A 12296-nucleotide genomic window follows, 5' to 3' on the forward strand; every position below is an offset into this window, starting at 1 on the left:
TTAAGAACTCATACAACTCAGTGGCAAAAAAACCCCAAGCAATCCCATTAAAAAATGGGCAGAAGATCTGAGTAGACGTTTTTCCAAGGAAGACCTACAGATAGCCAATAGGTACATAAAAAGATACTCAACATCATTAATCATCAGGGATATGCAAATCAAAATCACAAGGAGATACCAGTTCACACGTATTAGGCCATTATCAAGAAGACAAGAAATAACAGTGTTGGTGCAGATGCGGAGAAGTAGGAACCCTTGTGCACTGTTGGTGGGAATGTAAATTGGTGCGGTCACTGTGGAAAACAGTATGGAGGTTCCTTCAGCATCATAGGATCCAAAAATTCTACTTAGGGGTATTTTCTGAAGAAAATAAAAACATTAATGAAAAGATATATGTATCCCCATGTTCATTGCAGCATTGCTTACAAAAGCCAAGATATTAAAACAGCCTAAGTGTCTATCAGTGTGTGAGTGGATAAAAATTGTGAGATATATATTTGTATATATAATTATAAATATAAGGGAATATTATTTGGCCACAAAAAAAGAATGAATTCTTGCCATTTGACAACATGGATGGGCCTCAGGGGCATTATGCTAAGTGAAAAAAAATCAGAGAAAGACACATACAATATGATCTCTCTTCTGTGTGCAGTTAAAAAAACCCCCATAAAACAAGCTCATAGATAGAGTACAGATGGGTGATTGTCAGAGGTGAGAGGGTGGGTAGGAGAAATGGGTGAAGGGGTCAAAAGGTAAAAGAAATTATATAGAAAGAATTGAAGTATAAAAGGAAAGTACCCTTATTACCTCCCCTACTCCAGCGCACCCTCCAAGACTAACCACACTTAAAAATTTCACTAAGCCTGAGTGGCTTAGTTTGTTAAGCATCCGACTCATGATTTCTGCTCAGGTCATGATCTTGCAGTTTGAGGGTTTGAGCCCCGCATCAGGCTCTGTGCTATTTTAGAGCAGAGCCTGCTTAGGATTCTCTCTCTCCCTCTCTGTTCTTCCCCCACTCACACACTCTCTCAAAATAAATAAATAAAACTTTAAAAAAAGTCACTATGTGTTTATGAGGGTGTATACATACATGTACATGTTACGCATGTACATAATGACATGGGATTTTTACATATAAAAATCATGATATTTAGCGTATCTTTCAGTGTTTGTTGTCATGCTGGGAACAATAGTTCCCTGCAACCTTCTACCTTCTTACCAGAAGCAGAACTATCCCTGGGAGGGAGACGACCTTTAATAGAAACACAATCTTTTTTTTTTTTTAATTTTCTTTTTTTAATGTTTATTTATTTTTGAGACTGAGGAAGACAGAGTGCGAGTGGGGGAGGGGCAGAGAGAGAAGGAGACACAGAACCCGAAGCAGGCTCCAGGCTCTGAGCTGTCAGCACAGAGCCCAACGCGGGGCTCGAACCCACGAACCGTGAGATCATGACCTGAGCCGAAGTCGGATCCTTAACTGACTGAGCCACCCAGGCACCCCAGAAACACAATCTTGATAATGGAAGATGCATTTTCTTTATCAAAATATGTCCCAATTATTAGAATTTATTTCCTCAGATATGAAAAAGGGACACATAGTGATAGGAAAAGGGTGCAATTTTTGTGTCTCAGAAGGTCTGTGTTAATCCGTATGTTAGAATGTGGCAAAACTCACAACTGAGATGCAGTGTAAGACCATTGGTAGAAATCCAAGGAGAGGGTGAGTCAACTATTCTTTGGGAAAGTTTGGTTATTGTCCTCACATCTTGTTCTGCGCCTTTTCTTGTCCCATTTCTCTTTTAGTCCATGTGTCTGGAGTATCTCCATGAGAAATGGCTTCATTCCATGAAGCTTAGGAGAGATTCCCAGCATGAAATCCCCTCTGACAGAGGCATTTTCCAGTTATTTATTATCATAGAAACCATCACATCATACTGTCAGCATCCATCAGGCATCTTGGCCAGTCTTTCTTCAATATTATTACTTAAAAAATAGTAATATTGAAAAAAAAGGATAATTATTTTAAAAAACACTTCTTTTTTTTAATGTTTATTTTTCAGAGAGAAAGAAAGACAGTGTGATCGGGGGAGGGGCAGAGAGAGAGGGAGACACAGAACCCAAAGCAGGCTCCAGGCTCTGAGCTGTCAGCACAGAGCCCAATGCAGGGCTTGAACTCAAAAATGGTGAGATCATGACCTAAGCTAAAGTCAGATGCTTAACTGACTAAGCCCCCCAAGCGCCCCTGAAAAACTTCTTTAGGACAATCCCTAATTAGCCTAGTTTGGACATGTCTGCTATATTGACTCCTAGGCGAGTCATTTTCAACTCTGGTTGAAACTCTGGTCTTTTATAAATGTTTGGCCCTTTTCTTCTCATTTATCAAAAAATGGTGAAAATTAGGGGCGCCTGGGTGGCTCAGTCAGTTGAGAGTCTGACTGCAGCTCAGGTTATGATCTCGCAGTTTGTGGGTTTGAGCCCCGCGTCAGGCTCTGCATTGTCAGCACAGAGACCACTGTGGATCCTCTGTTCCCCTCCTCTCTCTGCCCCACCCTCCACTTGTTTTCTCTTTCTCTCAAAAGAAATAAATAAAAACTTGTAAAAAAATTGGTGAAAATTGATTAAATATTTTTGTAAAGGACTTTGTTCTCCTCTTTGATGCTGTGTGCCGTCTCTGCAAAGAAGTTAACAAAGTTTCCTCAAAGATTCCCATTTGGAGAACCTACTTTTTCTTCAATCCAAACAATAAGGAAAATATAGAGTTGAGATCTCTTTGTGTGGGTTGGCCTATATTTTTTTCAAATAAATAGCTTCATTACATTCCCCCCCCACCCAAATGCCTAAGTTTATCTTACGGATAGTCATAAAAACCTGGTATGTGTTCTTAAAAGTTATTTAATACTGACTTAAAAATTTTTATAACGGGTGTTCACGAGGGGTCAGTGGTCGCTAGATTTTTGGGATGGCATCTATTTAACAGCATTTCCTTAGGTCCTGAGACTGACTTTGATTTTCTCGGGCTAGATTTCAAGAGGTTTCAAGAGGGTGATGTATCCGTGCTGAGATTTGAGGCAGGTGGATTCTCTGAAGCATTCAGCCTAACAGCCCGAGGGAGTGGTATTGCCACTTAGCTAATTAGTTCATGCAGCATCCCTTTGGGCTAGTTTAGCAGGATTATCACTATTTTTGCAGATTAAGAAAATGAGGCGTGAGGCTTTGAATTGGTTCACGTCAAAAGTTTTGGCAGTCAGTGCTGGAGTTTCAGAATTGTAGATCTTTACTCAGTTACTCCGTTTGCAGACTTTGGTGTTGTTGTTTCAAATATATATTTTCAAAGCAACAATTTCATTTTCATTGAGTTTATTTTTATAACAGATTCATACTTTTTGAGTCATGTAGGTTTTAACTTGAATGTGACCCAGCTGTGATTATTGTCCTACTAAGTGTGATGTGGAATTTGTGAACTTGAGTTAAATCACAAATAGACTTACCAGGTTCACATAAGCATTGTGGGCATTAAAAATTGTTTGATATGGCCATCTGTGACATAAACACAATCTAAATAAGAAATGAGAGACGGGCACCTGAGTGGTTCAGTTGGTTGAGTGTCTGATATCAGCTCAGGTCATAGTCTCACGGTTCGTGAGTTTGAGCCCCATATCGGGCTCGCTGCTGTCCGTATTGAGCCGTCCTCAGATCCTCTGCCCCCCTCGCTCTGCTCCTCCCTCCCTCACTCATGCTCTCTCTCAAAAATAAATAAAAACATTACGATAAAAGAAATGAGAGACACAGGGATCTTTTGGAAAGCACCTGTGATTTCTGTCTGAAGACTAGAGTCCTGGCTCACCTCATTCTAACAGAGCGGACATGTCTAATGCCCCTTTTGCCATCTTTCTCTTTAGAACTAGTTCCGAGAAAAATGTTAGCCAAATATTTATTCAGTTAATACCTACCCACCTGTTTACCTATCTAACTTCCACTGAGGGAATGACTCTTCTCTCCGGTCAGACTCTACTTGTCAATATCCAAATACACTGGTTTTTCCAAGACAGTGCTGAACTCAGTGAAGAATCCAGGCAAGAGGTCCGCTGTAAGCATGTGGGTCCAAAAGGAAAACTCATTTTCCTTGAGTTTATTTTTATAACAGATTATAACAGTTTTGAGTTTTGAATTGATACCTTTTCACTTGACTTGATTCCATAGTCGTGGATTTGACAACTAACGTTGTAGCCAGTGGTCAGTCACTAATGAAAGCTGTCCCTGGCACCCAAGGGTCTGGGTTGCGAGTACCTCACATTCCATCCTGGGGTATATCCATCCCTCCATAACTAGGTGTGTTGATGCTTAACATTATAATCATATTTCAAATACTGTCTGAAGGGCAAGGGAAATTGCATGGGATAATAAGAAAATTTACGAATTTAAAAACATATTCTAACTTATTATTATGTTTTCCATTATCTAAAGCCATAATTCTGTAGGTTAGCACCAAGCGACCAATATTTCATTCCTGTTAAGGGTTCTGGAAAAGCTTCCCTTGTGTGCAGTTGATTTGACTTATTTTTGTGTGTGTGATTGAAGGTATTATTTGAAAATGCATTGTAAATTAAAAATCGTACTTTTTCCAAAAAGTTTGAATTGCTTTATACGATGGTCTTTTTTCTTTTTTTTTTTTCAGTTGACATATGTTACTTGGATTATATTTTGAGATTCTTAGTATATCTGAAAACAGCCTAGTTAATTTAATTATAATGACTCACATATCTCTTTAAGATTAATCTTCAGTTCAACTGGCTACTTACTGATGAACATTTGGGGAAAAATTGGCCATGCAGAATGAGGAGAACAACTATTATTCAGAACAGTGGTTTGATTTAATTCTAGTTAGAACTTATATACTCAGAACTATATAATTATTTTTAAATCATGTGTTTATGAATTTCTGTATATATTATAGATATGCATGCTCTAAATAAAAATAGCGTATTTTAGTCAGTTTGACGAGAGTTTTGAAGTTATTTGTTTACATAACATATTCACCTTCACCTTCAAGAGTCCAATAACGAAGGTCTTTATCAAGGTTAAGAGGCAAGACATTTGGGGAAAAAAAAAAGTATGAAGTACGTGCTCAGTCTATTACTAGGTAATATTGAGAGTAACCCAAAAGGGACACAATAGGGGGCAAGTAGTTGAAAATCAAATACAGTAAAACTTGGATTGCGAGTAACTTGTTCTGCCAGTGTTCCGCAAGACGAGCAAACCTTTCTGATAAACGAGCTGTGTCTCGCAATAGGAGTCATTCAGGACGCTGAATGTCACATGATCACAACTGAGCCAATGGTTCTTGAAATTCAGTTTGATGTACAAATGCTTTGGATTACAAGCATGTTTCCAGAACGAATTATGCTCACAAACCAAGGTTTTACTTTAATAAAATGTGTCCCACGTCAGACGATGGTAAGTGCAATGGGAAAACTGCTGGGAGGGGCAATAGGGAACCAGGATGTGGCGGCAGCTTTAAGTCAAGCAGATGACTAATGGATGGAGCAGAGGCAGCTGGGGACAAAATCAAGGTCAGGGTTAGCTCTATAAAGGGTCCTCATGAGACAGGCAGGAAAGGAGAAAAGTGGGAGAAGACGTGGATGAGGTGAGTTGTGGAGCAAAGGCAGCTCCAAGGGCTTCATGTCTGTTGGCCCCAATTTCCTTAAGTTTGGAAGAAAATGATCTGCTAAGTGTGTCTGGAATGGAAGTTTAGAGTTCAGAGTGAGAGGGAGGGATTTGGACAGCTCATTGCTGGAAAAAACACAAGTGGTTGACGGGGAGGAGAGGGCTACTGGGAGCAGGTGTCCTGGGGCAGGGGTGGGGTGTGGGGATGGGGCTCCTGCTTCTCACCAGCAGCAGCCATGAGCCTGGAAGCAAAGACCCAGGAAAGTGGGCTGTTGGAGAGGGGAGCAGTGGAGTCCTTGGGGAGAATGTGATGGTGTCACATGCCCGGGGGGGCCCCAGATTCAGCACGGGAGAGAAGTATGCTGTGACTGGAGAATTACTTTGTTTCTGTTTTATGGAAAGGAATGTATGAGGCCCCTGGGTGGCTCAGTCAGTTAAAGCATCTGACTCTTGACTTTGGCTCAGGTTGTGATCTCACAGTTCTGAGTTCGAGCCCCATGTTGGGCTCTGTGCTAATGGTGCAGAGTATGCTTGGGATTCTCTCTCTCTCTCTCTCTCTCTCTCTGTCTCTCTCTCTCTCTCTCTCTCTTTCCCCCTTCCCCCAAAATAAATAAATAAACTAAACAAACTTACTTGGCCAGTCACTTCTAGAATGTGTCTTTAAAAAAATAAATAAAAACATATAAAATGTTGCCTTAAAATTCTCACAGTAAGCCCAATTGTGAGGCAGTGTGCCAGAGCTTAAGGGAAATTTTTCTTGAGAGCTTTGTTAAGGGCAGGTAATATTGCAGGGCAGGTAATAATACCCTCTGGGCTCTATGTAAGTGGGGGGAAAAACAACAACAACAAGATCTTTAACAAGCCCATTCCTTGGATGCCTGTAGTTTTAATTCCTAGGAAAAAATAAAAAAAGAAAGAAAGAAAACTGAAGCTCAGTGATTTACATGTGTTTGTTTCTAAAGGTGAAACCGGTGATGCACAGGAGACTCAACGTGTCGGCTCGCTTCAGAAAACCGCTGCAGGAGCCCTGCACTATCTTGTAAGTTGGAGCCCTTTCCTATTGAGGTTGGCGGCTTGGTTGCTTTCCTTGTGGTTTGGAATTTGTTCCGTGGTGTTAAAAGTATGACCGTTTCCGATGGTGTGGCTCATTCATTTTTTTTTCTCTCTCTCTCTTTTTTTTTCCCCCAGCTTGATTGCCAATGGAGACCTCATAAGTCCGGCTTCTCGCCTCCTCATCCCTAGAAAAACCTTGAGTCAGTGGGATCATGTCCTACAAATGGTCACGGACAAAATAACTCTGAGGAGCGGGGCTGTCCACAGGTACATCAGGGCAATCTGACGGGTTTCACAACTGTTCAGGGTGACCCCAGCAGGCTCCGGAGTCACTGGTCCCCAGATTGTGAATTTCAGCTCTCCGGTGAGGCTCCATTTATCTGCCTCTGTTTCCCTATCTGTAACATAAGTAGTAGTACTTACCTTATAGACTCCTGTTAGAAGTGAGCTAACCCACATAAAGAGATTAAGATAGTCCTTGGTACATAGTAGTGCATCCTCAAGTATTAACTGTTTTTGTTCTTTTAGTTTAGAGCCAATAGGTAAATGTCCACTTTCTTTTGGTTGAGAAGGAGTTTTTATTGAATGAGCTAGCTTCTTGGCTCTAATTAGCTGTCTTTTTTTCCAGGAGATATTTTTGATTCCTTGATGCTCAAACCTATTTGCCTAGCATAAAAAGACAGAGACAAGCAGGTTTGAATGGGTTAAGGCAGAAGGAGGTAGGTTAGAGAGGTAATTAAGTGGGGTCACTTAAACTTCAGAAAGCAAGAGCATTTCCTCAAGTTATGAAATTCAAAAAAAAATTTTTAATGTTTTATTTATTTTTGAGAGAGGGAGAGAGAGAGACAGAGCATGAGTGTGGGAGGGGCAGAGAGAGAGACACACACACACATGCACACACAGAATCCTAAGCAGGCTCCAGACCCCCAGCTGTCAGCACAGAGCCTGATGCGGGGCTCGAATTCACGAACCGTGAGATCACGTCCCGAGCCGAAGTTGGACGCTTAGCCAACTAAGTCACCCAGGTGCCCCATGAAATTTAAGTGAAGATTCAAATCGTGGCTTTTAAATTGTGAAGTATAGGAAATTATCCCTTGATGAAGGCTGACTTATTTGGTTTCTTTTTGGTGGGAGAGTTACAAATAATATGTGCAAAGACAGAACATATTAAGAATCTATGTACCATGTGACACACAATGTTTGAAATCCAGTCCAGATTTTTCTGTTATTCTCAGATCCTGTCTTTCTCTCAGTCTCTCTAACATACTCTGCTAACATACTTTTACTTTCAACTTCCTGTGCCTGTTTTCATATCCGTATGTCTGCATATCTTTTTATAGACCTATCTGATAAAATAAGTTATCAGAATATTGCATATTCTTTCAGTTAAATTTGTATACAGATTAATATATGCATATTCACCTGTTAATATGCATAATTTCACAGCCATTGGGATTTTAAATATAATCAGGTATATATAAATAATATAAATACGCATGCACGTATTTAGATGCAGTTGAAAGTAATACTTTAGATGTGGTAAGAAAAAAATTCAAACAGGACAAAAGACCTAAAAGTGTTTTGTCTCACCTTGGCTCTCCACCCCCCTCTCTAATACTTCTCTGCATTATTCCAGAAATATTTTGTGCATTCGGAAACACGTACATCTTTTATTTCTTAAAAACACAGATGGGCGCGTGCGCACACACACACACACACACACACATACACACACATCGCACACACGTATGAGTAAGTATATAAACATACCTTGATGTTTTTCCTATAACAGCAAATCTTGGAGCAGGAATAGCTCTCTATCTTACAATTTTTAATGAGTACAAAATATTCCATTTTAAGTGTGTGCCCTAATCTGTTTTAAGAGTCTCCTCTTGATGGAAATTTAGGTTATTTCCTATCCTATGCTAGTACATGTACATGTCTTTGTATGTAAGCAGAGTTTATCAGGAGACTGAAGTATAGATGTCGAATTGCTTTCTAGTTGTGATGCATTTAAAATTTGGCTAGAGGGGTGCCTGGGTGGCTCAGTCGGTTAAGAGTCTGACTTTGGCTCAGGTCATGATCTCATGTTTCGCAATTTCGAGCTCCGCATCGGGCTCTGTGCTGATAGCTCGGAGCGTGGAGCCTGCTTCAGATTCTGTCTGTCTGTCTGTCTCTATCTCTGCTCCTCCCCTGCTCATGCTCTGTCTCTCTCTCTCTCTCTCTCTCTCAAAAATAAACATTAAAAATGAAATAAAATTTTGCTAGATACTGACAGCTGTCTTCCAGAGAGTCTGTGCTGATTTGAACTTTCACTGAAAGTACATGAAACGGCCTGGTTCTCCTCCTCTCATCCATACTGTAAAAGTATCAAACATTTTGTCTTTTCGTTCACGTTGGGAAAACACAGTATTTCGTCGTTTCTTGCTTTTTATTTATTTAATACACAACAGTAACAACCGAAACAGCATCTGCTGCTCCTTTCTTGCATGCAAGGTATTCTCCCAGGTGTTCTACGTTTTAAACTTAATTAAGTCAGCAACCCTGTGAGGTAAGTAGGGTTATTATTCGTTTTTAGTAAACATGAAACACGAGATGGGGGGTGGGCGTGGGGGGCGGAAGTTACTTCTCCAAGATTAGGCAGGTAGTGGTTAGCGGAGCTGGGATTCAGGCCTCCTGAGTAGGCAGTCTGGCTCCAGAGCCTGTGCGCTTAACTTCTAAGTTATTCTCTAAATAAATGCCACAAATTTATCTTCCATTATATATGAACTGTCTGTATTACGTTTGCATTTTTATCTTATTGATTTAGAGACACTCTTTATGTAGTAGGGAGATTGGCTCTTTCTCATAATGAGTTTTTAAAATTTTTTTAAATGTTTATTCATTTTTAAATTTTTTTTTTCAACGTTTATTTATTTTTGGGACAGAGAGAGACAGAGCATGAACGGGGGAAGGGCAGAGAGAGAGGGAGACACAGAATCGGAAACAGGCTCCAGGCTCTGAGCCATCAGCCCAGAGCCCGACGCGGGGCTCGAACTCAGACCGCGAGACCGTGACCTGGCTGAAGTCGGACGCTTAACCGACTGCGCCACCCAGGTGCCCCGTGTTTATCCATTTTTGAGAGAGACAGAGACCGAGCATGAGTGGGGGAGGGGCAGAGAGAGAGGGAGACACAGGATCCGAAGCTGGCCCCAGGCTCTGAGCTGTCAGCACAGAGCCTGATGTGGGGCTCGAACTCATGAACCCTGAGATCATGACCCGAGCTGAAGTCAGAGGCTTAACTGACTGAGCCATCCAGATGCCCCTCTCATATGAGTTTTAAATATATTTCCAGTTTATGTCTTTGATATTCCTTGTGTTTTTTGTTATTTTTTTGGGGGGGGATATATAGTTAAGTTGAATTTTGGTGCAAATTTTCAATCTTACGATCATTAAGTTTTATGACTAGTTTAGGTTTTTCCCATTCCAAGATTATAAAAATATCCTGTAGTGTTTTCATCTTGTACTTTTAAATTTCACCTAAAACTTTGATCCTTCTGGATTTTATTTTGGTGTCAGGAGTGAAGGCAGACCCCAATAGTTTTGTGTGTGTGTGTATGTGTGTATATATATATATATATATATATATACACACTTATATTTATATTTATATATTTGTTAGATATACAGTTGTATTTTTTGACATATACATAAATGTAAACCCACTCAATAAATAATATAAAGCATGCAAAGATCTATACACACAATTGTATGCCCAGATACACCTGTTCATACGTGTACTGGTATACACAAATCAAATATATGCGAGTATAAATGCAGAAATGAAAATATATGCCCCCCCCCCCGCCCCATACTTGAATACTTGGAGAAATTTAATTCTCAGTGCGATGCCAGATAGGAGTGAGGTTTGGTTGCTGGTCACTGGGGACATGCCCATTTTCCTTTCACAGAACATTAAAAAGTCTCCTGGTTGGACCCTCCCTGTGCTTCAGTATATGTATATATCAGAAGCGTCCCATTAAAATTGGTTCAACTCCCTGTGTATGTGTCTTGCCTTTTGTAACAAAGGGAAGAAGCAGGTTAACGAAAGTCCTGTAAAAGAAGGCTAAAACCTGGGTTAGAATTTACTCAGCACCTGTAACTACCTGCAGAAGAAATCAGTCAAATCTTGGCTACTTCCAGATCCAGAGTGAAGCCGCCTTTTAATTTCAAGCCATAAAAGTGAACTACTGACTCAGATCTTCCTGTTGTGGAGGAAGATGAAGGTCTGGGTCCAGGCCAGTGGTTGTCAGCCAGGGGCGATTGGGCCTCCAGGGGCCATTTGGCAGTGTCCAGAGTCCTTTTGTTCGTCACACCTGGGGACAGGGCAGCTACCATTCCATCTAGTGGATGGAGGCGGGTGCTGTTAACATCCTACAGTTCACAGGCAGGCTCCCCTCACCCCCAACAAAGAATTGTCGGGTCCAACAGGCCAGTAGCATCACTGCTCAGACATCCTGGTCTGGGTTGAACGGCAGGAAAACCAGAAAATCTGGGTTAAGTGTTGGTATTTAGACTCGTAGGGATAGAAGGAGCATCTTTCTACGCAATCCGTCCGTACACATTTTGGGGGTTCTGTGGCTGTTTTCTTTGTACTTGCTGGCTCCTTTTGATATGGCCATTTACAGAATCAGTAAAGAAGCAGACAGATCATTGCCTTTTCTTTTTTTTTTCTTTGCAAATGTCAGTAACCTTTATTAGGTAATATAAGAAGTCTGAGCATTTTCTTTAGTGATTATCTTGAAATCCTTCCAGTCACTAACTCCTCTGTTTATAACCTTCAAGAATAGGCATTACTTCTCTGGTGTTGTTTTCTAATAGTCTGCTTTTTCTTGTTCTTCAGGGGGAGAAAAAAAGATTGTGTGGACACGTTTAAATCGTCTAGCAGAGTTATCACTGTTCTTTTAATAAGTAACATATTCCTTGTAGTTTGCAGCAGTGGTTTTACAGTAAAGGGAAGTCCTTGTGAAATCCCTTGATTCTGGGAAGATGAGGGGAGGCCAAAAAAAAAAAAAAAAAACAAACAAACAACAACCCAAAAAGAAAGAGGCAGGAATGCTATGTGGTTCTGCACCATTAATCCTGGTAATGGGCTCCTTTGCCTCTTGTTGTCTGACCCCATTTGTGTGTTTGGATGTACGATTTTGGCTGAGGGCTCTTGCACAGAATGCAATAAGTTTGTCAACCTGACAAATAAATTAAGAAAATAAATTTAAAAAATTTTTTAACGTTTATTTATTTTTGAGACAGAGAGAGAGCATGAATGGGGGAGGGTCAGAGAGAGGGAGACACAGAATCCCAAACAGGCTCCAGGCTCTAGGCTCTGAGCTGTCAGCACAGAGCCCGATGCGGGGCTTGAACCCACGGACCTCGAGATCATGACCTGAGCCGAAGTCGGCCGCTTAACCGACTGAGCCACCCAGGCGCCCCAAGAAAATAAATTTTAAAAGTGCTCGCAAAATAGAAATAGAAGAATCGATCTTCAGCGGGAGTGGAGCTCCATTTAAAGCCCCGTGTCCTGTACAAGTTCGTGCTCT

At 40.8% G+C, this 12296-nt stretch overlaps 1 protein-coding gene across 4 annotated transcripts in view; it reads left to right on the plus strand.

Annotated features, from left to right (window-relative positions):
• DCDC2 (doublecortin domain containing 2) overlaps positions 1-12296 on the plus strand; it is a 165929-nt gene that overhangs the window by 43047 nt on the left and 110586 nt on the right. For all 4 annotated transcript variants that reach the window (XM_045057058.1, XM_023253620.2, XM_045057060.1 and 1 more), the window contains exons 4-5: positions 6630-6706; positions 6856-6987. In XM_045057058.1, the coding sequence (XP_044912993.1) occupies positions 6630-6706; positions 6856-6987 (209 nt within the window). The remainder of the gene's footprint in view (positions 1-6629; positions 6707-6855; positions 6988-12296) is intronic.

The sequence above is a fragment of the Felis catus genome, chromosome B2 (assembly GCF_018350175.1).
Source record: "Felis catus isolate Fca126 chromosome B2, F.catus_Fca126_mat1.0, whole genome shotgun sequence".
In the NCBI taxonomy this organism is placed as follows: Eukaryota; Metazoa; Chordata; class Mammalia; order Carnivora; family Felidae; genus Felis; species Felis catus.